At 48.1% G+C, this 25,963-nt stretch overlaps 1 protein-coding gene across 1 annotated transcript in view; it reads left to right on the forward strand.

The window, feature by feature from the left end:
• Positions 1-1,993: 1,993 nt before the first annotated feature.
• LOC307196053 (otoferlin-like) overlaps positions 1,994-25,963 on the forward strand; it is a gene marked incomplete at its 5' end in the record, with an annotated part of 38,933 nt that continues 14,963 nt past the window's right edge. The window contains 2 exons of the mRNA XM_079940783.1: positions 1,994-2,072; positions 18,258-18,316. Coding sequence (XP_079796909.1) covers positions 1,994-2,072; positions 18,258-18,316 — 138 coding nt within the window. The remainder of the gene's footprint in view (positions 2,073-18,257; positions 18,317-25,963) is intronic.

Below are 25,963 nucleotides of genomic sequence, written 5' to 3' on the forward strand. Positions count from 1 at the left end.
AAGATGCACAGGTCCCTAGGAGGCCTCATGAAGCTCTCCCGCTTCACGAGGGAACATCCAGAGAGCCTAGGGAGATGGATTTTTTTCCCTGTACAGCGCCGCCAGGCTTTACAAAGATCACCTGACGGCCTTAGGGTTGGAAAACGCTAGTGAAGTTAGTTTTTTTAAAAAGAGACATTAAACATCTGTTGTTTTTTTTAAAAGAAAATTAGACTTTCACTTTTATTGCCTAAATACAATATTCTAAAATATTCTTTAATTCAATATGGCTAGATAAATGTGAGAAAGGAGAAGGAATTGAGGAAGGAAAGAGAGAGAAGGAATTAGAACATAAAGAGATAAAGAAAAATAGGGTAGAGTAGGAGGAGACATCTAGAAGGAAGGAAGAATGCGCTTGTGATACCCTGCAGGTCGCTTGGACTATAGAATTCAAAGGGAGAGTGACCTCTTGCCAGCACGCTGTAAAAATTTAATATTTCTTTTTTTTTTTAACCTTTAGACTGTTCAGATAGGTCACCACGCTCACTCTTTTATCCTGTCAACATTCATGGGATGTTCTATCCACAGGAGACCATGCGAGGCTCTGGGGACACAAAGGTGCAGGGCTCCAGGGTCTCCCAGTCGGGGGTCGGGGGAGGTAAGTGGAGAAGCCCAAGGAAGCAGTGGATGAGAGGGGACGGGACAGCACAGACAAGGACCCGACCCAGCCTGAGTGCCGTGCGGGTGCAGAGGCACTTCCGGGGATAGGCACCAGTCGGGCTGAGCCGGGAGGCTAGGGATGGGGTAGGGGCATTCCATGCAGAGCAAACAGCAAGAACAAGGGTGCAGATGGCCCTGCAAAGGCTCCAGGCTCGGGGACCCCAGCCCCCAGGGTCCCCTTCCCACAGAGCCCCTCCAGGGGTGTGCTGCTGGAAGAAAGGAGGGGCAGATCTCCTTTGGTCCTTGGAAATTCTGCCACAGAAATCCCTTCCCCAACCACTTGCAGCTGACAGTTCTCCTGCGGCACATCTCGTCACGCCCGGGCCCTAGGACGGGGCTGGGTTAGTGCCCTGGACCTGAAGTACTGCCCTTAGTAAGACATAAGCCTCTGAGGCCTTCGCAGCCAGGCATCTCCAACCATGCTTAGCCTGGCTCCTCAGTGCCCCCCAAACAGCACCTCCATCCTCCCAGATCCCAGGGAGTCAGGACCCGGCCTCTTGGGGTCCTAATCTCTGTGAGAGCAGGTGGGAAAGTCCATTCCCTGTCCTCTTAGGGCCCCCATTTCTGAGGGACCGGCCACCAGGCACAGCCTTGATGCTATCCAGTAGGTGCTGATGTTCCAGCTGAAGGGCCCTGGGCTGGGATTTCTTCATAGCACAGTGTGACCCTTCCAGAGCGTCCAGGCCCCCTGAGCCTGGTGGGCACCAGCAGCCCTGCTGGCCAGCTTGACTGGGGGTGGGGGGCGGGAGGCACCCTGAAACATCAGTGCAACAGCTCAGCTTCCTGTGCACACAGATCGTAAAGTTCCTTCTCCCCCATGGGAGGGGTGCCGCCCCACACCCGGCCCACCGCGCTCATGCCCACTCCCATCTTCCCGCTCCTGGTGGCAGAAGAGCTGCCTGGCAGGCCCTGTGGAGGGGAGGGCAGGCAGCTCTGCCCCAGGAGCTGCGAGGAGACACCTGAAGCTGGGCCATCCTTTATCTGGGAGCAGGCGGCTGCTGAATAATGAATTCAGACCGTCTGCGCTGCTAGGCTGCGCACGGGCGCACCACACACACACGCACAGATGCACACACGCTGGGCTGACAACTTGGAGGGGTGGAGGTTGGCCGGGCTGTGAGTCTCTGGAAGGAGCGGCTGGGCTTGGTTGCCTTAGTGTCTGTGGGCAGCATCGGAGGGGAGAGGAGGCGGTGTAGGAGAGGAGGGAGGCACGTGTGCCGAGTGCCTTCCACCCACAGAGCTCACTCCTTCCCCCGCTGCTCCCGCCTGGCGGTACCCAGGCTCCCGCACCAGCATGGCTCTGTTCGTCCACCTCAAGACGGTCTCCGAGCTGCGGGGCAGGGGCGACCGGATCGCCAAAGTGACTTTCCGAGGTAGGGACTCTCCAGTCTTATGGGGACCCCAGCTCCGGGCTGACGGGATAGGGCAGGGAGGGGAGGATGGATTGGAAAAGTTCTAGAAGGTTGGTGCGATGAGGCTTCTCACAGGCAGCCGTCTGCCCCTGGCCTGGCTAACCGTTGTGATTTCTTGAAAATCAGGGTCCCCCACGTTTCCATGTCTGCATGTGTGTCTCTCCCTGCACTCGCCAATGTGCCAACCAGAGGGTTGTCCTCTGCCTGCAGGAGGTCCTGGGGAGGCAAAAGTGAGGACCCCACCCCAGGGCTCAGGAGAACCCAGGGCTGAGGGACCCAGCGCTGCGGAATCTCCCTGGGCCCCCTCCTCCTCTCCCTCTCCCTCCTGCAGGTTGATTTCCTTGGGTACAGAGTGGGGGTGTGGTGTACAGCCTGGAAGACCTGGGGGGCTCCTAGGAACCAGCATGATGGCGATACTGTTGGCTTCTTGCAGGTCTATCTGTGGTCAGGGGTCCTATGAGCCCCACCAGCCTCCCTCTCTGTCGGTTCTCTTCCTAGCCTCCTTCCCTCTCACACACCCAGTGACCATTTACTATGATCTCTGTGCCAAGGCCAGGGGCTGGGCATGATCCAGACCCTGCCCTCAATGAGCCCACATCCACTGGGACAGGAGGACCAGCGGGCAGACAATAGGGACAAGTGTGTGATACGATGAGGATGGGGATGAGTGTAGGGTGCAAGCTACAGAAGCAGCACCCTGACCCAGGCTGGAGGCAGGGTGGTCAGGGAAGGCTTCCAGGAGGAGGTGACACCTCAGCTGAAACCCAAGGGAACAGCAGAAAGGAGCAAGGTGAAGAGGTAAGAACAGAGCAGACAGAGGGGACAGGATGCCCAAGATCAGGAGAGGAGCTGGGACACGGGAACATAAGCCTGGATCCCAGGGCAGGTGCGAGCTGAGGCAGGAGAGACAGGTAGCGCCGAGGAGGTAAGACTGCCTTCACCCTGGGGAGGTGGGCAGCCCCTGAAGGTTTTGAGCAGGGAAAGACAAGGCCAGGCTTCCCTCTGCTTTTTACCCACGCGCCTCTGCCTCTGCCTCTGCCTGGCCACAGCCTAGCCCCCTGGGCCAGGGGCATGTCTGGCAGCCTTTGACCAAAGGCCAGGGTGCTCCTCACTAGACATGGCCCTTTCTCCCCACAGAAGTGTCTGAGGGTGGCGGGGGGGGGGGGGCGCGGGGTGGGAGAGTAGGGGAGGAGCTGAGAGAACCCACCAGATTAAAGAGCAAAGTGAGCATCAGGGCCCAGGCTGGACACATCTGCACCTGCGTCAGGAGGGAGAGGTGAGACCATGGGGCAGCCCTCTCAGGACCTCTCCAGCAGCTACCGTCAGGCCAGCTCTGGGCACGAGGCCCTGGGTTATCCACACTGTGGCCTGTTGTGCGTAGGGACAGGCAGAGGTGGAGGGGATCGCAGTGTGCGTGCAAGCAGGAGGGAGAGGAATGGGGGCTCGGCTGCCTGTTGCTTCCCACACCCGCCCAGACTGCTTTCTCTGCAGCACCCTGGCTCTCCGCGTGCCACCTGCCAGCTCGTGCTGCCTTTAGAAAAAGCAAGTGTGTCCTTTCATCTGTGACGTGTCCCCGTGGTGGGAAGACAGCACAGTATCTGGGTCTTTAGCTACAGGTCGCCGTGTTGTTGCTGCCATGACAGAACAGTCCCAGGCTGCACGAGCCAGTCCCTTTTGCAGGCAGAAAAACCAAGGTGTAAAGAGATCTGTATGGCCTTAGTGGAGGGACCGAAGCACAGTGGCCCCAGTTCACAAGACCTCATCCCAGCCCTGGCTGCTCCACCCTGAAAGCCTCTTTATCCCCTCCTGGTGAACTGGGGTTAAGCACCTTGTCTATCGGATGCCCACCTTTTTCCTTGGGCAGTGGGGCTAGTCCTCTAGCCTCAGTGGACCACACAGGAATTAGCCTATTTGCAACTCGTGCCCTCTGGACTGAGTGGAGAAATCCACTTCCAAGCTCTGCATCTGCAGCACGTGACCGTAGGCAGAGCCCCTGGGGAGGGGGTTGGACAGCAGGAACAGGCAGATGGCAAGCAGGTTTCCAGAAAGAGTCCTTTGCAAGAACCAGAGATGCCCCAGCCATTCACCTGCTGCTGCCAGCAGTTGACAACTATAGACGCCCCAAAAGACCAACACTAACTACAATTCAGAGGGAACGGACTCACCCTAGAATGTTCCACAGTGTCTCCTGCACACACAACCACTGGTGTCCAAGCAAGTACCTGCAGGGAGAAACGAGAAGCCAGTGGACGGGCAGAGGGAGATGCTGGCCCTGAGCTCCCCAGATCCCTTGAGTGAAGCTCAATGCCAGGTGGCGTGAGGGAGCACCAGGTGAGTTACTCGTGGCCCAGGTAGACCAGATCAACTGGTTGAAATAAAGCTTGACTTTCTGTGCTGCACGACACAGGACACTTAGGAAAGAGCCCTATGGGGTTGTGGTAGAGAAATCTGTAGATATGGGGTCAAAAGCCCTGGGTCCTACCTGGGTTCTTCCACTTACTTCGCCTCTCTGACCCTCAGTTTACTCACCAGTAAAATGGGTACAATGATAACATTCACTTCATCAGGTTGCTTCAGTGAAAAAAATAGGTATGAAAGAGTTTTAAGGAAAGAGCATTTAAACGACCGATGTGTTTGTGAGACAACGGTTTCACTTCTACTTGGGGCAGCTGCTGGCTTCTGAGTCATCATCTCTCCAGCCCAGCTTCCTTCTGTCAGCCAGGAGTGAGGAGAGAGGGCAGCGTGCGAGATATAAAACGGGGAGGAGGGCACGCCTGAGGGGTTCCCGACCTGTGCCAGGAGGAGGCAAATTGACCTGGCCTCTGCTCTGTAGGGACCCCCCGCTAAGATGTTCCACAGGAACCCAGGCCTGGGGCAGACCACCCCTGAGGCCCCTGTTCCCATGTGGGCTGGGCATGCTCCAGCTTTGTCCCCGGCCACCCCTCTTTTCCCTGCCATCCCAGGTCAGCCGGCCACCTGCCCTTCGGCTCAGCGCACACCAGCCAGCTCCATCTGTAGCTCTTAGGTCTTACTGCGCCAGCAGCCCCTCTTAACCTGGTCCTGCCCTCATTCGTTTGTTCACTGAATGTGCTGATATCTGTGGACAGGCCTGGAACCCTCAGGGGGAAGAAGACACAGCCCCTAACCTGCAGGAGTCACAGTCCATTGAGTCAGACAGGAGACACCGGAAGTCCTGTACCCCAGTCCCCGTCATGCAAGCGGACCACAGGGCCTCGGGGCCTCCGCTTCCCATAAGCAAGATGGAGACCGTAAGCAAGTCCTCATTTAACGCAGAGGGCCGCAGCCAGAATCAGGAGTGGGCTGTCTGGGAAGGGGCCATCTTGCCTGCAGGTCCCCACTCAGAGGGAGGAAGCGTTAGCTTAAGCTGTCCTTTTTCAACTCCTGAAATAATTCCCAGCATGCGTCATAGAGCCACGGAAGGCAGAGTGGGAAGGGCCTCTAAGATCTTCTAGTCCAACCTTCTGCCCAGGTCTCAGCCGCATCCAAGCCCCCAGGCATGGGCTCCTGGGCTGTCAGGGAACCAAGTGACAGACTGTGTGGGGCCAGCCTGCTGATCTTCCTTTACTCTCCATCCCTGAGTTTTCTTGCCAAAATACCAGCTTTGGGGACTCGATGGGTAAGATGGGTGATCTCTGGAGGCTGGCTCTGATCTCCACATAATTCGCCTGACCTGGTAATTGGCAAAGAGGTTTGCTTTATGAAGGCTCCCCCCTTGGCCCAGCTGACTTTTCCTCTTTGTTCCCTCCCCACACCACCCACTGGGTTCCCACTACACTGAACTTCCTGCCATTCCCCCAAAGATGCCAAGTCTTCTATACCTCCAAGCCTCGAGCCGTCATATTTCTTCTGCCGTCTCCACCTTGAGAGCTCCCGTTAATTCTGTGCACCCTTCAAGGCCCAGCGCAGCCGTCGCCTCCTCTGTGGAGCCCTCGGCCTCCCTTGCAGTACTGTGTACACGCTCCTTCCACCCCTCAGCTAGGGCACTTTGTAGTTCAGAAACTGCCCCGGTTTGTATGCTGTACCAACCTCCAAGCACCTTCAAGACAGGCATCTGATCTTAGCTCTCCTAATTGAACCCTATGCTGAGCCCCAGGCCAAGTCAACCAAATGAACACGAAACGGCACGTCTTTGAGGTGCTCACTTGTTAGTGGGTTTAAATCCTTCTTCCTCTGAGACACTGTCACTCTTCGGCTCAGTGTTCTCAACTGTGAATGTCCCCGCCCCCAGCTGTCTATCCAAAGGGGATCAGGAAGTGGAGGAATCAAGAATCCTGGCCCCAGCTCCCTCCATTGACCTCCCAACCCGGGGCATCTTCCAGGGCCCCAGAGGGAGGCTGACTTCACCTTCTAGCAAATGTTGGGGAGTCCAGCTGTGGTCCTCAGGTCGGAAGCAAGAAAGGCTACACAGCTCCCCCGCCCCTCCCGCTTCACGGCACAGGCTCTTTCTGAGCGTTGCTGCCTAGAGCACAAGGTACAGGGTGGGGCTTAAAGGAACCGGGCTCTCACAGTCTGACAGGGGAGAGGAAATGCGCGCAGACCTCGTGGAGAAACACTGCCAGACACAGAGGGCCAAGGCGCACTTAGGGGCGGGGCGGAAACTGTAACACCTTCAGAGGATGGCGGCTTGCTCCCAGCTGCAGAGGTCAGGGAAGGCTTCGTGAGAAGGCAGAAGAGGGGGTAGAGGAGACGGGGAGGAAGCCCTTAAGCTGGGTCTTGAATAGCTGCTCGCACACGTGGAGATGCAGAAGGAGGGGCGAGGAAGGGTTGCTGGCGGAGGCAAGGCCATTCTGGGTGAGGGACTGACGGGACCAGAGGCCAGAGGAGGGGAATGCCACTTAAATACGATGGCCAGGAAGCCACTAGGTTTGGCTACAGCAGAGGCTGCAGGTAGTAGATGGAGGTTAGAGAGCCTGGAAAGGAGCGCACGGCCGGGTGGGTGACTGTGTGCTGGGAAGGGGTTGGGGCCCCCGCCTGGGCACTGAGGACAAGATTCCCCTACTCCTGGCTGCTGCAGGGACCACCTCAGCCTCCAAATTAGATTTATTTTCCCATTAAAATGGGGGAACTCTCCGCCTTGGTGAGAAATAGGATTTCTATCCGGAGACTTCTCTACCACCCCTGGTGAAGGAGGCAGAGTACCCCTGTGTCCCAGCCCTGAGATGCTCCTGGGACGCCTGGACCTGCCTGTGCACTCCAGCCCCGCCCAGCACCTCCTCTCTGGGAGGATGTGGGGCGGGTGTTGCCCCAGTGAAGGCGGCAGATAGAGGGAACCCTTAGGACAGTTTCTGCAGTGCACAACTGGCTGTGGACACAGCTCTGCGCTTTTGAGGGGCCCGAGGGATTTACGCCACATCCTCCACTCTTCCAAGCACTCCCTGGCCCCTCATCACAGGGGGAGTGGATCTTCTGTGCCTAAAGCCCTAGGAGGTAAATATCCTCTTCCCCCGGGGCCAGAGCAAGCGGCTGCAGACCTCGGAGAGCAGCAGAGTGTGCTGAATGTTCCCTAAGCTTCTCCTGCTTTGATGAGACAGATGTGTTTTCATGATATGGAAATGACCATGTAACTGTCTTCTGCTACAAACGGCCCTCAGCAAAAATGCTGCTGGAAGGCAATGTGCTCAAGAACAGACTTGCAAATAATTTTCCTGAATTGCAAAGTCTTGGTTATCTTACCCACCTTTACTGATAACATAAAAGCTATATCCCTTCCACCTACTCCCATCCCTGGGTTTGATCTTTTTTTTTTATTACTAATTTTTTAGAATGGAAAATCTAAAATATATACTCCAGTAGGGAGACTAGTATAAACGCCCCCAAGTTCTCCCCATGCAGTCTTAACAGCTATCAACTCATGGCCAATCTTGTTTCATTTGTACCCCTTCCTACTCCCACCCCCCAAATAATTTGGAAGTAAATCCCAAACACCACACCATTTCCTCTGTAAATATTTAGTATATAGCTGTAAAAATCAAGGACTCAAAAACAGAAAACCCCACATATTATCTCCCTCCTAAAAAAGAAATAAATCCTTAATACTATCAAGTATTCAGTGATCAAGTTTCTGATTAACTCATTAATGTCATAAACTCTTTCCCAATTCATTGAAAGCTATATTTTAATGTGTTTTGTAAGTCAAGTATTTAATCATTCATTCACTCCTTCATTCATCCAGGTAATAATATGCATCAAGGACCAGTTATGAGCTAAGTGCTATTCCAGGCAATGGGGTGACAGCAGTCAATGAGACAGACAAGGTCCCTGCCCTCAAGGGGAAGACAGTCATTGCACAAGTCACTGTGAGTGGGATGAGTGTTCTGGAAAGAGAGGTACAGGTGCAAGGCAGCCTGAGGCAGGAGAAGCCCACTCAGACCAGGAGCTCCAGGAGCTGCCCTGAGCGGGTGAGTCAACGAGATGAAGTTGGAAAAGTGCGCAGGCCCAGAGAGGAGATCTTACTGAGCAGGGGATGGGCTGATATTTAAACACCGTTGAGAGAGGATAGCATTTTGGCAGAGACAAAACTCATGAAAGGCCCCGTTCCAGGCAGAGGGGCTACTATCAGTACAGATGTGATGGTGTGGAGCCGTGTCAAGGGCTTGGGGAACAGGGAGCGCTGGCAGGGCCTGGGGTAGGAATGGGGTGGAGGGGAGGCTGGGCTCAAACACAGAGGGTCTTCAGTGTCACACTCTGGAGTTTGAACTTTGCCTTGTAATTGAGTGGGAGTCACCAAAGCTCTTGGCAAGAGGATGGGGTGGGAAGATCCGATCTGGGGATGTAGAGGTCAGGACCTCAGGCCAGGGGCCCAGGGAGGGGCAGTGGCACAGGCAGAGGGTTGTGCCTCAAAAAGGGGGCTGTGGGTTTGAAGAGAAGGGGTGACATCCGTTCAGAGGAGGAGGCAGCCCTGGGATTGGGAGTCAGCAAGAAGGCAGGACGAGGGTGCCCCTGGATTTCCTACTTGAGTACCTGGGTGGACAGTGAGACCACCAGTGAGGCCGGGGAGCGTACAAGGAAGAGCAGGTTTAGGGGGGCGCAAAGAGGATGGGCCTGCCTGCAGCTCATTCTAGTGAGCGTGTCCCCCAGGAAGCCCGAAATTTGCCTCGGTACCCCGAGTACCCAGGAAAGTGGTTGGAATCCAGTGGTTTGGGAGTCCGGGTGGCAAGTGAAGACCTAGGAGAAGGCGAGGTATGCCTGGTTCTTACGGGGCTGCTCTGGGATCAAATGAAAAAGTTGATCTACATGAAAGGCTCTACAAACTGTAAAGTCCTGTAAAATGTAAGGATTATCCTAATGAGGGCCCCTCATGCTGCAGCCTTCTAGAGAGACAGAAAGAGAGTAGATTGTGACCCTGGGGATCCCATGGACCCAGGGATCTGGTGGGGGGCAGGAGTTCTCCCCACATTCTGCCAGACGTGGAGATGATAGGGTGAAAATCTCCTGGAGCCGTCACCTCCAGGGCAGGCACCTCACCAGGTTCCCTGGGACCAGCACAGTGCCTGGCACAGAACAAATCTGAAACAGAAGCAGCAGGAAGCAGCGCGGCCTGCGGGTGTGGCAGTTACAGCCAAGCAGTTAGCAGCGGGGGACCCTGCAGCCCCTGAGCCCGGCAGCACCCGGCAGTGATCTGTTTCTTCCACTGACGGCTCCAGAAAGGTCTCCTGAGACAGAGAATATCCCATGATCATTTTTACCTTTGGCCTCTTGTCTGCTTCCTACCTGGACTCATCCACCCCTGGGAGGCTGGCTCAACAGTCTTTGCTTCTGTTTTATTTTTCAAAACAGCAGGGCTCATCAACTTAGCTGCAAGTCAGTTTTCACTCGCTGGATTTTTCTGAAAAGCCAAGGTTTAAGATAAAGTCAGGACCGCAGTTTTAACAATATTTGTTTACCCCATTTAAGGATGTAAAAAGAGTCACACTCCCATCACGCTTCATTATATTCCCGGTGCCTGACATGGAGGAGGTACTCTGCACAGCTCATGGATCACTGAGACCACAAGCTCCTCCATCCGTCACAGACGGGGAGAACCTAAGATGCAACAGCTGCTGAGAGTGTGGCTCGTGCTGTCCTAGGCTCGAGGGGAAACATCACACTCTCTCTCTGCCTCAGTGCCTGGGTCTGAAAGATGAGAAACAGAGTCATCAGTTAGTTACATGGCAAAATCATTTTGAGGCAGCACCTGGAAGGAAGTACAGGTTTGAGCTGAGCCAGAGAGATGGCGTTCATAATCCCTGCCCTGTCCCTGCCTCTCAGATGAATCCCTCACCTAAGCCTGAGTTTCTGCTGTGTCCCTGGGTGTTAACAGGGTGAGGGAAGGGGAAATGAGTGAGTGGAGGTAAGAAATGATATTTGAATAAGATTTGTGGAAAACAACAGATGAGAGATAGATGGGGCCTCCGTCTAGCTGAGAAGTGGGGAAAAGGAAGGGATAGCCTCCCCTGTGGGATGCCCAGTGACTCTGCAGAACCCAAATCTGGATCTGAGTTGCTGGTGATCTTTGGAGAGCACACTGTTTAAGGAACTTAAGGAATAGCTGTTTTCCTGGACAACTCTTTTTTAATTGAATTTCTTCGTTCTAGTGTCCCATCAACTGTCATTATAAAATTGAAGAGTATGTGTTCCTGACAGGGGGAAAAAGTGTTATTACAAGAGAGAATCACAAACAACTAAACAATAAAATCATTAGGGACATAGAAGATTTGACAACATCATCAACCACATTGTCCTAATTGGTATTTCTAGAACATTTCACCCCCAAACTGAAAAATACACATTCTTCTCATATGCACGTGGAACACTTATCAAGACAGACCATATGCTGGGTAATTAAACAAGTGTCAATACATTTCAAAAGACTGACATCTTACAGAGTATATTCTCTGACCCCACTGGAATTCAATTAGAAATGAATAACAATAAGAGATCTTTAAAAGCTCCAAATATTTGGAAATTAAACAGTACTCTTCTAAATAACCTAAGGTCAAAGAGAAAACAAAAGCAAAATTATAAAACATTTCTAACTGGATGTTAATGAAAATACTACATATCAACATTTAGTCTTAAATACTTATAGCAGAAAAGAAAAATGCCTACAATCAATGATCTAGGTTTCTGCCTTAAGAAGCTGCTAAAAGAAAAGCAAAGTAGGGACTTCCCTGGTGGTGCAGTGGTTAAGAATCCACCTGCCATGCAGGGGACACAGGTTCAAGCCCTGGTCCAGGAAGATCCCACATGCCATGGAGCAACTAAGCCTGTGTGCCACAACTACTGAGGCTGCGCTCTAGAGCCCATGAGCCACAACTACTGAGCCCACGAGCCACAACTACTAATCCTGCGTGCCACGGCTACTGAAGCCCGCACGTCTAGAGTCCGTGCTTTGCAATGAGAGAAGCCACCGCGATGAAAAGCCTGCGCACTGCAACAAAGAAGTAGCACTTGCTCACCGCAACTAGAGAAAGCCCTTGCACAGCAACGAAGACCCAATGCAGCCAAAGGAAAAAAAAAAAGAAAAGAAAATTAAACCCAAATCCTAAAAACATTATGCTAAGTGTAATAAGCCAGGCACAAAAACCACATATCATCTGATTCCATTTGTATGAAAAGGCCAGAGTAGAAAAATCGATAGAGACAGAAAATGGATTAGTTGTTGCCAGGGGCTGGAAGGAGAGAATAGGGAGTGACTGCTAATGAGTATGGGGCTTCATTTGAGGTGATGAAAATATTCTGGAATTAGTGATGATGGTTGCACAACCTTGTGAATATACTAAAACTCACTGAATCATACACTTTAAGTGGGTGAACTTTATGGTTTGTGAATTATGTTTCAATAAATAAAAATAAATACAATCTAAAATATTAAATCCAAGGATAATAAAAGGAAAGAAATAGAAAACAAACAACAGAGAAAACTAACAAAGCCAGAAGTTTTTTCTTTAAAAAAAAATAATGAAATAGGTAAAGTGTAGCAAGACTGAACAAGAAAAAACAAGAAAACACAAATTACCAATACCAGGACTGAAAGAGGGGATATCGTTACACTAAAAGGAAACTGAGGGAATATTATGAATAATTTTATATTTCTACAGCACAGGTGAAAGGAACGAATCCCTTGAAAAACAACTGACCAAAACTGACACAAAAAGAAATGGAAAACCTAAAGAACCCAGTATCTATTAAAGAAATCAAGTCTGTAATAACAATGATAATGATGATGATGATGGCAGTGGTGGTGGTGATAAACTGCTTTTCCGTAAAGAAAACTTCAGGTCTAGACAGCTTCACTGGTAAATTCTAGAAAATATTTAAGGGAGAGATAATGCTATCTTACACAAACTCTCAGAAAATGGAGAAGGAAGAACACTTCATAATTCATTTTATGATACCATAATTTGATAAAGACCTTATACAAAAAGAAAATTAGAGCCCAATATCCCTCATGAACAAAGATGTAAAAAATCCTTACCAAAATATTAGTCAGTTGAGTAGCAATATATGAAAGGGGTAACACATCATGACAAGTGAGTTTTATCCCAGGAATGCAAGGTTAGTTTAAAATTGGAAAAGTACTGACTGGCTAGAACTCCAGTGCAATGTTGTATAAAACATGAGGTGGGGGCTTCACTGGTGGCACAGTGGTTGAGAGTCCGCCTGCCAATGCAGGGGACACGGGTTTGTGCCCTGGTCCGGGAAGATCCCACATGCCGCGGAGCGGCTGCGCCCGTGAACCATGGCCGCTGAGCCTGCGCATCCGGAGCCTGTTGCTCCGCAACGGGAGAGGCCACAACAGTGAGAGGCCCCCGTACCGCAAAAACAAACAAAAAAACCCCATAAAAACATGAGGTGGGAGTGGACAACCTTGCCTTGCTCATGATATAGATATATAAATGTCCAATAAACACATGAAAATGTGACCAACATCATTATTCATCAGAGAAATGAAACTCAAAAACCAAAATGAAATACATCACATGCACTGAAATGTAAAAGTCTGACAATAACCAAATGTTGGTGAGGATACAGAACATTTCTTTTACATTGTGGATGGGATTGTAAAATAGTATAATCACTTTGGAAAAGTGTTTGACAGTTTCTTCTAAAGTTAAGCATACACCTATGCTATGAGCCAGTGATTCTGCTTTTAGGTATCTCTCCAAAAGAAGTGAAATGATAGGTCGACAAAAAAACTTTGGCAAGAATGTTCACAGCATCTTTACTCGCAACAGCCTGACAATGAAAGCAATCCCGAAAGTATGAACAAGAAAATGGATCAACAAGTTGCAGCGTATTCATACAACAGAAATTGCTCAACAATGCAATTAAATGAATTACTGATATATACAACCATGTAGATGAAACACAAAAGCATTACATTGACTTCAAGAAGCCAGATACACAAAAGTACATTCTGTATGATACCACCATTTACACAAAGTTTAAAATCGAGAGTTAGAAATCAGGGCTTCCCTGGTGGCGCAGTGGTTGAGAGTCCGCCTGCCGATGCAGGGGACATGGGTTCGTGCCCCGGTCCGGGAAGATCCCACATGCTGTGGAGCGACTAGGCCCGTGAGCCATGGCCGCTGAGCCTGTGCATCCCGCAACGGGAGAGGCCACAACAGTGAGAGGCCCGCGTACCACAAAAAAAAAAAAAAAAAAAAAAAAGAGTTAGAAATCAGAGCAGTGGTTTACCTATGAGAGGTAGAGACTTATGGAAAGTGGGGGATGAGGGACCATCTTGAGGAATAGGAATGTTCTTTTTTTAAAGTTTTATTTATTTATTTATTTATGGCTGCGTTGGGTCTTCTTTGCTGTGCGGGGTTTCTCTAGTTGCGGCGAGCAAGGGGCTACTCTTCGTTGTGGTGCGCGAACTTCTCATTGCAGTGGCTTCTCTTGCCACAGAGCACAGACTCTAGGTGCGGGGGCTTCAGTAGTTGTGACACATGGGCTCAGTAGTTGTGGCTCACAGGCTCTAGAGCGCAGGCTCAGTAGTTGTGGTGCACGGGCTTAGTTGCTCTGTGGCATGTGGGATCTTCCCCGACCAGGGCTTGAACCCGTGTCCCTTGCATTGGCAGGTGGATTCTTAACCACTGCACCACCAGGGAAGCCCAGGAATGTTCTTGATTGACGTGTCTTGATAGTATGGTGATTACACAAGTACAGTATATGCATTTATCAAAACTCACTGAGTTGTGCACTTAAGATCTGTGAATGTAAATTTTACCTGGTTAAAAGAAGAGCTAATCATACGTAAAATAACTAAACTTTGAAAAATATTATACAAGATGAGGGAGAAAATTGTTCCTGATTATATGCTACTAAAACTAAGCTACAAAATGTGATCCGTAATAGAGGAAACCATTTTTATATTTAAGACACAACTTAAATGTCAAAAGAAAAGACAGGACTCTTTAGTAGAATAATAGGCATCTTTCAGTTGGGTAATGAGCTATGTACCAGGTGTATAAGCACTATCATATTCTCCATTTTATGGATGAGGAAACTAACACAAAGACCAGTTAACTTCTTCAAGAGCACAAGGCCAGCAAGTGATAGAGCTGGGCTTTGAACTCAGGCAGCCGGGCCCACAAAGCTTAACCACTGTCCCGTGGCCCCTCGTGCTTGTAAGGGGCTTGCTGCTTTACTCAGACTTTCCCAGAAACAGTCTCTTGCTGACCCTCACAGTGGTTCCAGGATGTAGGCCCGTCCAGGATAATTGCCGCCAGTTTAGAGATGATGACTCTGAGACCCCAGGGACTGAAGAGCCATCTCCAGGCCTCCCAGCCTCGGCCGCAGCATCAGGCCCCAAACCTGAGGAAGCCAGGCTTTTTTCCTGCACACAGGGATGCCTGGGCCCTGCTTCCCCACACTTGTGGGAGTAACTGGCCTTTGAAAAGGAACAGGCTGTTTGGAACTGGGGGGGAATGAAAACTGCAGGGCCACCCTCTTGAGGTGCTGTGGAGGAACAGGGGGAGAGCAGATGCTGGGGACGTCACAGCACTGCAGCAGGGAACAGGTGATTACCGGGCCACCCTCCATACAAGCCACCCCCGGCACTGCAGACAGTGACGTCTGGCTAATGGTAAATAACGCAAAGAAATAATAGTGACGGGTCTGAGTCACAAGCAGGGTGCTCTGCGCCATTTCTCAGCTCACACTAGGAAAAGAGTAATGTCAGGTACTGATACAGCCCAGAGGGCTAGGTCCTGGGCAAAGCCATCATGTCCCTGAAGCTTGTCCTCAGGACACTGTCTTTCCCCGTAATGGTCCACTCCCCCCACCCTGTGCCCTCTTAGGACCCCCCAGTCCAGGTCTTCCTTCGGGGGGCTGCTCCCCGAGGGGAGGCACTTTTCATTCTTCCCTTCACCATCAGAACACACTTGTCCTGTGTCCCACTCCTTCCGGGCTCCATTCTCTGCTTCATCCTTTCAAACCTTTGCTCACACCTTTCTCTGCCTGATGTCCCATTGTCTCTCTCTCTTCCCCCCAGTGTCTCTGCATTTCTAGATTCCATCCGAACTGCCAGTGTAAATGCCCATGGCTCTATAACACCTTCTTTGATCTGCTAAGTTGAGGTCACTTCTCTTTTTCCTGTGTTCTCAATTTATTTATACTTGTCTTGCATGTCAACGACCAAATTTTGCCTTATGTACTAGGCTTTTACATGCCTGACCTGTCCCCCTTCTGGATCGTAATAAGATTCTTCAGGCAGCGTCCCAATTCTAATTATCTTTGTACAACGGCTGGCCCACCATCCTCCACGGCCAAATGGCTGTGCTGACCCAGCAGGAATAGAAGACCCTCATGTGTGGGAATGAACGAATGCACACCGGCTCACAGCCCAGTCCCTATACGCCTGCCAGTTCTCAAGGTCTGGCTCTAGCAAGGTAAACCGTCTGGAAGAGAGAGCTGTTTGTTGCAGATGGGGACGTTTTGTACCCTTAAGTCACATCACATGAAAGCTAGCACTCCATCCTGCCTTATGAGACGAGAACATCGTTTAGGGGAGTAGTAGCCATATGGATACTGTAAAATGGCAAACAACATACAACTGACTTCGATTAAGCTTTGGACTTGTGGACCCCTCCATTTGGGTATATCTGATGTCATGGCACTTATTACAGCGTGATCACAGAGTCTGCTATTCAAACTCCATTTATCGACTCAAGGAGGACTTTATTTCAGACCAGAGAGCTCAGCTATCCCATGAGCCTCTGAAGGAACGAAGGATGCTGTTCAATTTTCCCCACTTAATCTCCTGCTCAGTCTATCCACAAAAGCCTCTCCACAGCAGGGAACAGGCTATTTCCTTTCTCTCAAGACTTATTCTCAATCTCAGTGGCAACAAAGGTGATTGGATATTGGGATTTTAAACGGTTTTGTCTGAAAGTCATTTAATATGGAACTGAAATGTCAACAAGACTGGTATTGAGTAGAGTAGATGTTAAGTGGAAACGAACTTGAAACGAGAGATGGGGTGAGTAATCCCCACTGATAACTTGGAGGGGGTGACAGAGGTCCCCTGGCTCTGCCCTAATGAATAGAAAAGGACCACTGGAATTATCCCTGTCACTGTTTGTACAAATCCTCCTAAAAAGTGGCTGTCCAAAAATGCTTAAGGACATTCTGTTTTCTTAATAAGTTGTCCTTTCCACCGTTCTGCGCCATTGATTTGATTTTTTTTTTCAGCAAACTTTTTTTTTTTAATATCTAGAGGCAAAATTAGGTCATCCTGTCTGACAATATTCACCACATTTAAATCCCCAGGGCCTGAGGCAATTAGGTTTTACTGCTTTCCAGAACAGAGCCCTGATGTATAAATTTTGCAGTGGCTGATTTCACAGTATTTTACATCTTTTCCAACAAGGCTATAGGAAATACACAAGTAGGGGAAGGTTTGAGCTCCAGTGGCTTCATGCATATTTGAACCCTGTAATACCATCTTGGACTGTCCCTCCCTCCCTCCCCTCCGGCTGGGTTGCTCAGTTTCACTCCGGGAAACGCTTGAACACAGCCATATCCAGGCTCATTACCGTTTTCCAGGATGAAAGGGCCTTTGATTATTCAGGCTTTCCTTGGGGAAGCCTCAGTGCACAGATATGCTCACCTGATTCTCAATTTGTATTGCATGTTGCCTGTGGGGAAAATTAGAAGAGGCTCAGGCACCATCCCTCATGCTTTCCTCTCCTCCCCTGGCTGCCTCGGGATTTGTCGTTGAGATTTTTCTTTTTAGTTTTTTGTTTTGTCCCTGGCTAGTGCTAAAGAATCTTTCTTTCCCATCTGTCTACTCCACATCTGTTTTCTGTGTCTCTAGCTTTCGCTTTATAGCTTCTTCCTCGTTATCTTGGTTGCAACCCCTCCCCATGTGCCCCCATCCTCCAAATACACACACACACACACACACACACACTCTCTCTCTCTCTCTCTCTCTCTCTCTCTCTCTCTCTCACACACCCTTCCTCAGACCATCCACCTGACTCTGGCATCAAACCCCTGGCCGCCTCCTTGTCAGCTTCATACTGAACTAGGACTTGCTTCTAAATTCTAAAACCCAGACAAGCCCTGGATATCCCTGCACCAACCCTCTTATTATACAGGTGAGGCCACCAAGGCCAGAGGAGAGAAGTGGTTCCCAGGGGGATGGGGATGGAGCCCCATCACCAAGGAGCATCAGAGGGGACTCACTCCAATGCCTCCCTGGCCAGGCGCTGGTCCTGACAGATCTCCCGGTGTTTCCAGGGGGAGAAGAGCACATCGTACTCCCCCACCCCTCTCCTGGGTCCCCAGCCTGCCCTCCGGTGACAACCCAAACTAACCCTCAGAATGAGACTGGGTTCAACCTGGAGGTAGCCCTTCAGTGAATGGTCCATTGGTTTAGGCTGGTGGGGATTTTTAAAAGCATTCTTTTTTCAATTACAAAAGTGAAAATGAAAAATGTCGAACTCAAGTGTATACAATAAGAAAACAAAGCATGCTGCTTTCAATATCTTCTCAGTCGCCCTGTCCACTGATAACCACGCTTCTAAATGGTTTGAGACCTTTGTCCATTCATATATAAAAGAATTGAATTGGGAGCTATGAAATGAACAGCTTACTGTCCAGGGAGTTCTGACTATAATTTCCTCTTTTCCCCACCAGGGCAATCCTTCTACTCCCGGGTCCTGGAGAACTGTGAGGATGTGGCTGACTTCTCAGAGGTAGGATGCCCTTGGGACAGCACAAGCCCAGAGGGGAACCAGCAACTTCCCGCCTGCTGGGGGTGTGCTGCTCCCACACCCTGGGGGGAAGCCTGCCCAGAGCTCCTTGCTTCCTGGGAGGAGGCAGTGGTGGGAGCTGGGGAGGAGGCTTCCTGTCCCCTCCACCCAGGACCCCTCTCGGGGACCTCTGTAGAGGAGAGCCCCGTGCAGAGCGTCTGGCACAGAGAAGGGCCAGCTGGGCCCATCCAACAGGCCTGGAGGGGCTTCCCTGTTCCCTGGGCACATGGAGGGCCAGGCTAACCCACCTTCCAACAAATACAGTCGCACACGGACCTCACCCCTTCCTCTCCAAGAGCTAGTGGGCTACCTCTTCCACTGTGGCTCCGCAGGAAGCTTTTCTGTTCTTTCGAACCTCAGGCTCAGAGGGTTGAGAAAAGCATTTGCCTCCGTTTATGGCACGTTGTCTCATTGGTCCCTACAAGGTCCCCTCTCGTTTTTCAGTGTGTAGGTAGGGATGGACGGATGCACGCATTCTCTTTTATCTCCATATTGTTTCCCTCCATATACAACCATTCTAATGTGTTTAACGTGTGTATCTTTTGATTTCCTGTGTGTTCTTACAAAACTGGTATTGTTATCTCGTAAGCATATAATTTATGTTTACCTGCATGGTGTCATGTGAAATATTTCCTTTTGTTTCAGTGAGCACCATTTTTAAATTCCATCCATTGCTATGCTAATCTGCTGTTTCTACAGTACTCCATGGGACACATCCAACACACATTAGGTTGACCAGCCATCCTGGGACTTGCCTGAGATTTAGGGGGTTCCTGGGACACAGATTTTCAGGGCTAAAAGCAGAAAAGTCATGGTCAACCCAGGGTGAGTTAATCACCCTACTCATCTTGCCTGTGCACCCACGCCCCATGAGGAACTCCTAGCTTGCCTCCAACTCCCCACCCCCAGAGATGCTATGGATATTCTTATGCATATGCCCCTTGGGCTTGTGTAAGTATTTCTCTGGGATATACGCCAGGGCCAGGAATTGCTAGCTCATAGGCTATGCATACACTTAATTTGACCCAGGACTGTCATGGTTGACACTAGCAGTGCCTGTTTTCCACATCCTCATGTACACCTGGTGTTATACAGCTCTCTGATTCTCATCAGGCTAACGATGATACCTCATTGTTGTTTTAAAGATACATTTAAAGGTTCCTCTTCTTTAAATTGCCTGTCCATATTCTTGGCCCTTTGTTCCTATTGTTATAGCTGTCTTTTCTTATTGATTTGCAAGAGCTCTTTGTATGTTCTAGATACCCACTCCTTGTTGGTTTAAGATATTGAAATATCCTCTCCCAGTCTACCATCTATCTATTAACTTTGTCCCTGGTGCCCCTCATTGACTAGAAATTCTTAATCCTGGCGTGTTTCCAAGTTTTGTTGAAGAAGTCTATATACTCTTCTTGGTTACAAATATATTTTCCTACATTTTCTGATTTTATAGTTGTATCTTTTATCTTGTATGTGCTTTTTGATAGGGGTCCAGTTTTATTTTTCTCTATAAAGGGAACCATTTTTCCTAACATCAGCTTGCAAAGCAAGCCATCATCTCTTCCATTTATTGTATGTTAAAGTCTATGTGAGTCTTCTCTTCTATTCCTTTAGTCTGTCTGTCTGTTCTTGAACTTTACCACACTGTGTTAATTAATATGGCTTTTTAAAAATGTCTTAATATCTGATGAGGCAAGTTCTTTACTCTTTTTTTTTTGAAGTTGGCCTATTTGTGGATCTTTCTTCTACCAGATAAATTTTAAAGTAAGTTTATTAAGTCCTTCCAAAAACCAAATAAATTTTGATTGAATTTTATTGAATTTAAAAATTAACTTAGGGGCTTCCCTGGTGGCGCAGTGGTTGAGCGTCCGCCTGCCGATGCAGGGGACACGGGTTCGTGCCCCGGTCCGGGAAGATCCCACATGCCACGGAGTGGCTGGGCCTGTGAGCCATGGCCGCTGAGCCTGTGCGTCTGGAGCCTGTGCTCCACAATGGGAGAGGCCACAACAGTGAGAGGCCCACGTACTGCAAAAAAAAAAAAAAAAAAAAAAAATTAGGAAGATGTCATTTTCTTCATAATATGAAATCATCTATTCCATCCTTTCCTAGGATTTTAAAGTTTTCTACACAGAAGTCTTGTGTATTCTTGATTATTTCCTAGATGCTTTCTGGTTTTGTTACTATCATGAATGGTATATTATGACATTTTTTAGTTGATTATTGCTGGCATAGAGAAATGCTTTCCTTTCCTTTTTAAGTCCCTCTTTTATCTGGCAAACTTGCTGAACTTGATATTGATCCTCTTATTCATTTTAATAGTTTATCTATTGATTCTATGTTTTTATGTATGTGATAATATTATCTACAAAAAGAAATGTTTTATCTCTTCCCTTCCAATCCTATCTCCTTACTTCATTATCTTTCCATAGGGTATTGGCTGTGATCTCTAGTTCTATGTTAAACAGCAATGGTTTTGGTGGGTGTCCTTTCTGCCTTCTCCATATTAAAGAGAATAAATGCATCTAAAGTTTTGTCATCAAAAATAATTGCTGGAATAGGATTTTACTATGTAACTTTGTTTACTAGTTTACTAAGAGTTTTTATTATAAAAGGTTGTTGAACTTTATCAAAAACTTTTTCTGCACCAATTGAGACAATTATAACATATTCCTTTAGTATATTTCATAGCATATTATTTTTAATACACAGATTCAATTGGCAAATAATTTTATTTAAGACTTTTGCCGCTATGTTCATAAAATTTTCATAATTCAATAATACATAAAATTTTCTGGAACTATACACATAAGATAGAAATTTACCTTGACATTTTGGAAGAATCAAATGTAAAAACATGTAAGTCTGGACAGTTTGGGGAGGGGAGTTCTTTGACTTCCTTTTCACTTTCTGTGTGTCTTCTTGAACCAATTTTGGATTTTTACATTTTTCTAGGCATTTTTACATTTCATCTGGGTTTTCAAATTTAGTAGTGCACATTTGATCATACTGTTTTAAGATTGTTTTAAAATCTTTTCTGTGCCTAAAGTTATTTCCCCCTTTTTATTCCATATTTCATTTATTTGTATCTTCTCTCTGTTTTTCTTGGTCAGTCTTGTTAAAGATTTGTTTATCTTATTAGTCTTTGTAAAGAACCAGCTTTTGGCTTCATTAATCTCCCCTGTTGTGGCTCTCCATTTTTGCTGTACGCGGGCCTCTCACTGTTGTGGCCTCTCCCATTGCAGAGCACAGGCTCCGGACGCCCAGGCTCAGCGGCCATGGCTCACGGGCCCAGCCGCTCTGTGTAAGCCTATTATTTTTAACTTTTCTTGTTTCTTAATAAATGTATTTGAAGCTGTAAATTTTGCTCTATATGCAGTTTTAACTGTATCCTATAAATATTTATATATAATGTTTTCACTATTATTCAGGTTTAAACTTTTCTTACATTCCTTTATGATTTCCTTTTAAACCCAAGAGTTATACAATAACGTTATTTAGTTTCCAAATAAATACATGTATGAAATTATAGTTCCTTATTTTATTCACTTCTAGTTTTATTGCATTATGATCGAAGAACAGAGTCTGTATGGTATTGATCCTTTGGAATTTACTGAGACTTCTCTTATGACATAATTCATGGTCATAAATGCTCCCTCTGCTTAAAAGGAATTTGTTTAGTGTGGGGTTCTATCTGTAGCTCTATATAAGCTTGATATTATATAAGCTCAAGCTTATTATTTATATTATTTAATTCTTCAAATGTTCTGTTTATTTTTCTCTGCTTGATCTATCAGTTTCAATAATGACTGTAATAAAATCTACTGCGACAATTGTTGATTTATATATTTCTCCCTGCAGTTCTGTCAGTTGTTGCTTGATGTGTTTTGAAACTGTTACTAGTTGCCTTTGTGTTCATTATGGCTATATCATTTTGCTTATTTTCCCCTCAACTGGCACTTGATATCCTTCTTTGTCTCTTATGTTGTTTTTTGCATCAATTTCCATTTTGTCAGATATTAAGATTGCTATCTCAGCCAATTTTGGTTCATTTGCCTGGTATATCTGTTTCGATCTTTTTAATTTCTTGGTATATCTTTTTTCGTGTTCTTATCTTCAATAATTCCGTTTTTAAAATCAAGTGTGTCTTCTTAGGGCATGGATTATTAGGTCTTGTTTTCTTACCCAATGTGAGAGTCCCTCTGTTTTCATTGATTAGTTTTACCCATTTACCTCTACTGTAATTGCTATTATTATAAGGCTTATTTCTACCACCATCTTATTTTATATTTTCCATTTACTGTACTTTCTGCTTCTTTTTTTTTTTTTTTCCTATTTTCCAGCTTTCAGTTGGATAGATTGAGTTTCTTTTGTTAGTTGAAAAGCTATGTATTCTGTTTTTGTTTTCAAGGTAGGTAGTCAGCCTTCCATACTTATGTTTATGTTCTCCTGTTGAGAGCTCAAATAAATAATTATAATTTCTCCTAACGTGACAAGTACCTTAATACTCTCTTGTGCCTCTTTGATTTCCCCACCTCAGCCCACATCCTCATGCTGATATTAACTAGATTAGAATTTTAATCCTAGGTTCTTATGAAGGTGTGTTCCCTTTTTCCTTTATTTGTCCTAGCCTTCTTTGTTCTTTTTAAAGACAACAATAGTCTTTTCCAAGAAACTTAATCACCTTTATTTCTCATATCTCTTGAAGCATCTCTTGGAATTGTTTTTCTTCTTATTTGAGTACCTCCTCCAGAAGTTTTTTTTTTTTTTAACCCCACATTTCTTTATTTTATTTTATTTTTTGGCTGTCTTGGGTCTTCGTTTCCGTGCAAGGGCTTTCTCTAGTTGTGGCAAGTGGGGGCCACTCTTCATCGCGGTGCGCGGGCCTCTCACTATCGCGGCCTCTCTTGTTGCGGAGCACAGGATCCAGACGCGCAGGCTCAGTAGTTGTGGCTCATGGGCCTAGTTGCTCCGTGGCATGTGGGATCTTCTCAGACCAGGACTCGAACCCGTGTCCCCTGCATTAGCAGGCAGATTCTCAACCACTGCGCCACTAGGGAAGCCCCAAAAGTATTTTTCATTTGAATTTTTATGTAGCAATCCTTCTAAAGCTTTGTAAATCTGAGAATGTGTTTCTTATTTCTTCAAATTTGAATGAGAGTTTCATCAGTTATAAAATTCTAAGCTCGAAGTTCTTGCCTTCACAACTTCAAATATAAGTCCTTTATCTTTGATATTCTTAAATTTTATTATAATGTGTCTAATTGTGGGTTTCCTGATCTTTCCTTTTTTGCACTATTTTGTGAGCTCTTTCAAATCTAAGGCCTTTCATCTTTCATTTATTATAGAAAATTCTATCTCCATTATTTTTTTCAAACATTCAGTTTTTATATTGTTCTTGCCTCTGCAACTCCTATGATCAGATGTCAGTACTACTTCTAGCTGCCATTTCTTACCTTTCTGGTTTTTGTTGATTAATCCTTTGCTGCTGTCTTCTGAGGGAGCTCTTCAAATTGATCTTCCATTTTACTAATTTGTTCTTTTTTCTTATGATTCCTTGAACTTGTTTTATATTTTGCTGACACATAGTTTTATGGTCCATTCGTTCTAATGATCCTGTTCCAGTTGGTGTATACAGTTCAGTCTGTTGTCTTTTTTTTTTTTAGGAGAGATACTCTCCCAGTCTCTTTACTTTGCCCTGTTTGAGCTCCCCTGGTATCAGCTACTCTGTCTGGTAATGAGTACTGAGCAACTATCAAAGGCTGCTATGTCAACCTCTAGGGGCTGAAGGGCACCAGGAGGGCCCAGTCACCACAGAAACAGAGTCAGGGTCTCATCTCTAAGCCTTAAAGGCGAGACATGGTTGACAGAAAGCAGTCGAGAATTTTAACAAACTAGCTCTGGGGGTTCAATGAGAGAAAGTATGAGGCAGTTGGTTTATCAGCATCTGTTTTTATTAAACCTCATCCCAGTAGGGTTTTTGTCACAGTTTTATCAGTAAAGGAGCAGGCAACCATTGCCCCAAGGTAGTGCCAGGGAGTGATGAGAGCAGAACTTGCAAAGATTTCCTCCAACCTGTTCTCCCACTGCTGCTTCCATTCACCCCTCCCCCACACGCTGAGCCGCCGCCACACTCCCCAGCTCACGTCAGTTCACACAGCCTTTGGTCCCCTGGGTTTCTCATACCTGCTTGCATGTTTGTTTGTTACTTCCTAGAATCCATATTCCCCTCTTGCTTCTGTAGTTCCTACGGGGTTGACTTTGGGGTGAGAGGCAGCAGAGTCCTAAGTCACCATCTTGGCACAAAGCCACAGCCCTGCTTGACCCCAGAAGAGCTTACCCCAACTTTCCTGGCCTTGCCCCTCATGTCTGGCTCCGTCTGGCTGGAAAGGGCCTCATGACAGCCTGTTCCCTCTGAGGCTAGCATTTAGCTGACCAGCCTCCAGCGGCCACTGAGAACTGCTGTCTTCTCATTCTGGGCCCATCCCACACGGTACAGCTGTGTCCGTAGGACCAGAGCTGTAGGCACAGGGGAGCAAGGCCTCAACCTTCTCACCTGGGCTCAGGCCGCCACTGACCATCACAGCCCCCAGGCTGTACCCTCCCCGGTGAGAGTTCTGTTCTTGCCTCCTCCGCCTCCTGGCTGTACGACTTCCAGCCTCAGTTTCTAAGCCGCAGCTACCACACTTGTCAAATGGGGCAGGCGATGGGTATGAAGTCTCTTTGTAAAACCGTGAACAAAATGAGAGATTGTCGTGACGATGGAACCATTGCGGTACTAAGCCTGGCGTCTCAGCCTCAGATGAGCCCCACCGCACAACCTGCCTTTTCCTTCCCCTCCGCACCACCTCCTCAGTCAGGACCCCGAGCTGGAGGGCCTGCCTGGGTGACGATGCAGGCCTCCTGGCTCAATCGCTCAGCCCTGCCTCCCTGGGCGGCTGCCCCCAGTCAGCCAGGTGTAGCATCGACTCCCTGCTTCTCACCAAGTATCCCAGGGGACATGTCCACCCAGACCTCCAGCCCGTGAGCAACCTGATGCCCCTTATAAGGGCACTGCCACTCTTTTCCATTAACTGCACCCTGGGACACCTGAGCCATGGGTATACATGACATTCCAAGTTAATCACCGTGTCCTTCCCCTTCCCAGGGCCGCCCAGCACGGGGCAGGGGGAGAGTCAGTCCTGCCGCCCCGAGCACGGGACCACGTTCTGAGCACCTGGTGTGTGCCAGGCCCAGGTAGAGATGCCCCAGAGGGAGAGGCAGGTGCAACAATACACAAGGATCCCTGCAGGAACTTGGGCACAGGGAGCCTCCGGGTCAGTGCAGAGAGACCAGGAAGGGGTGGAAGCCAGGGAGTTATGGGCAAAAGCACATGCCAGGTTCGGAGAGCAGCCGTGAGGCGGGGAGAAGTAGCTCCCACCCGGGGAAATTTATACACACACGGGCACTTGGTGGAATGGGGCGAGGATGCTAAGTGACCTGCAGTGCTCAGGCCCTCCCACGGGACACGGACTTGCCTGTCACTTGCCCTCTGGGCAGCCCCGTGGGAAGATAATGGCAGCAGATTCCCACAGCAGCACCATGCTGCGTCCTGAG

Source organism: Stenella coeruleoalba (genome assembly GCF_951394435.1).
Source record: "Stenella coeruleoalba genome assembly, chromosome: 13".
NCBI classification, from domain to species: domain Eukaryota; kingdom Metazoa; phylum Chordata; class Mammalia; order Artiodactyla; family Delphinidae; genus Stenella; species Stenella coeruleoalba.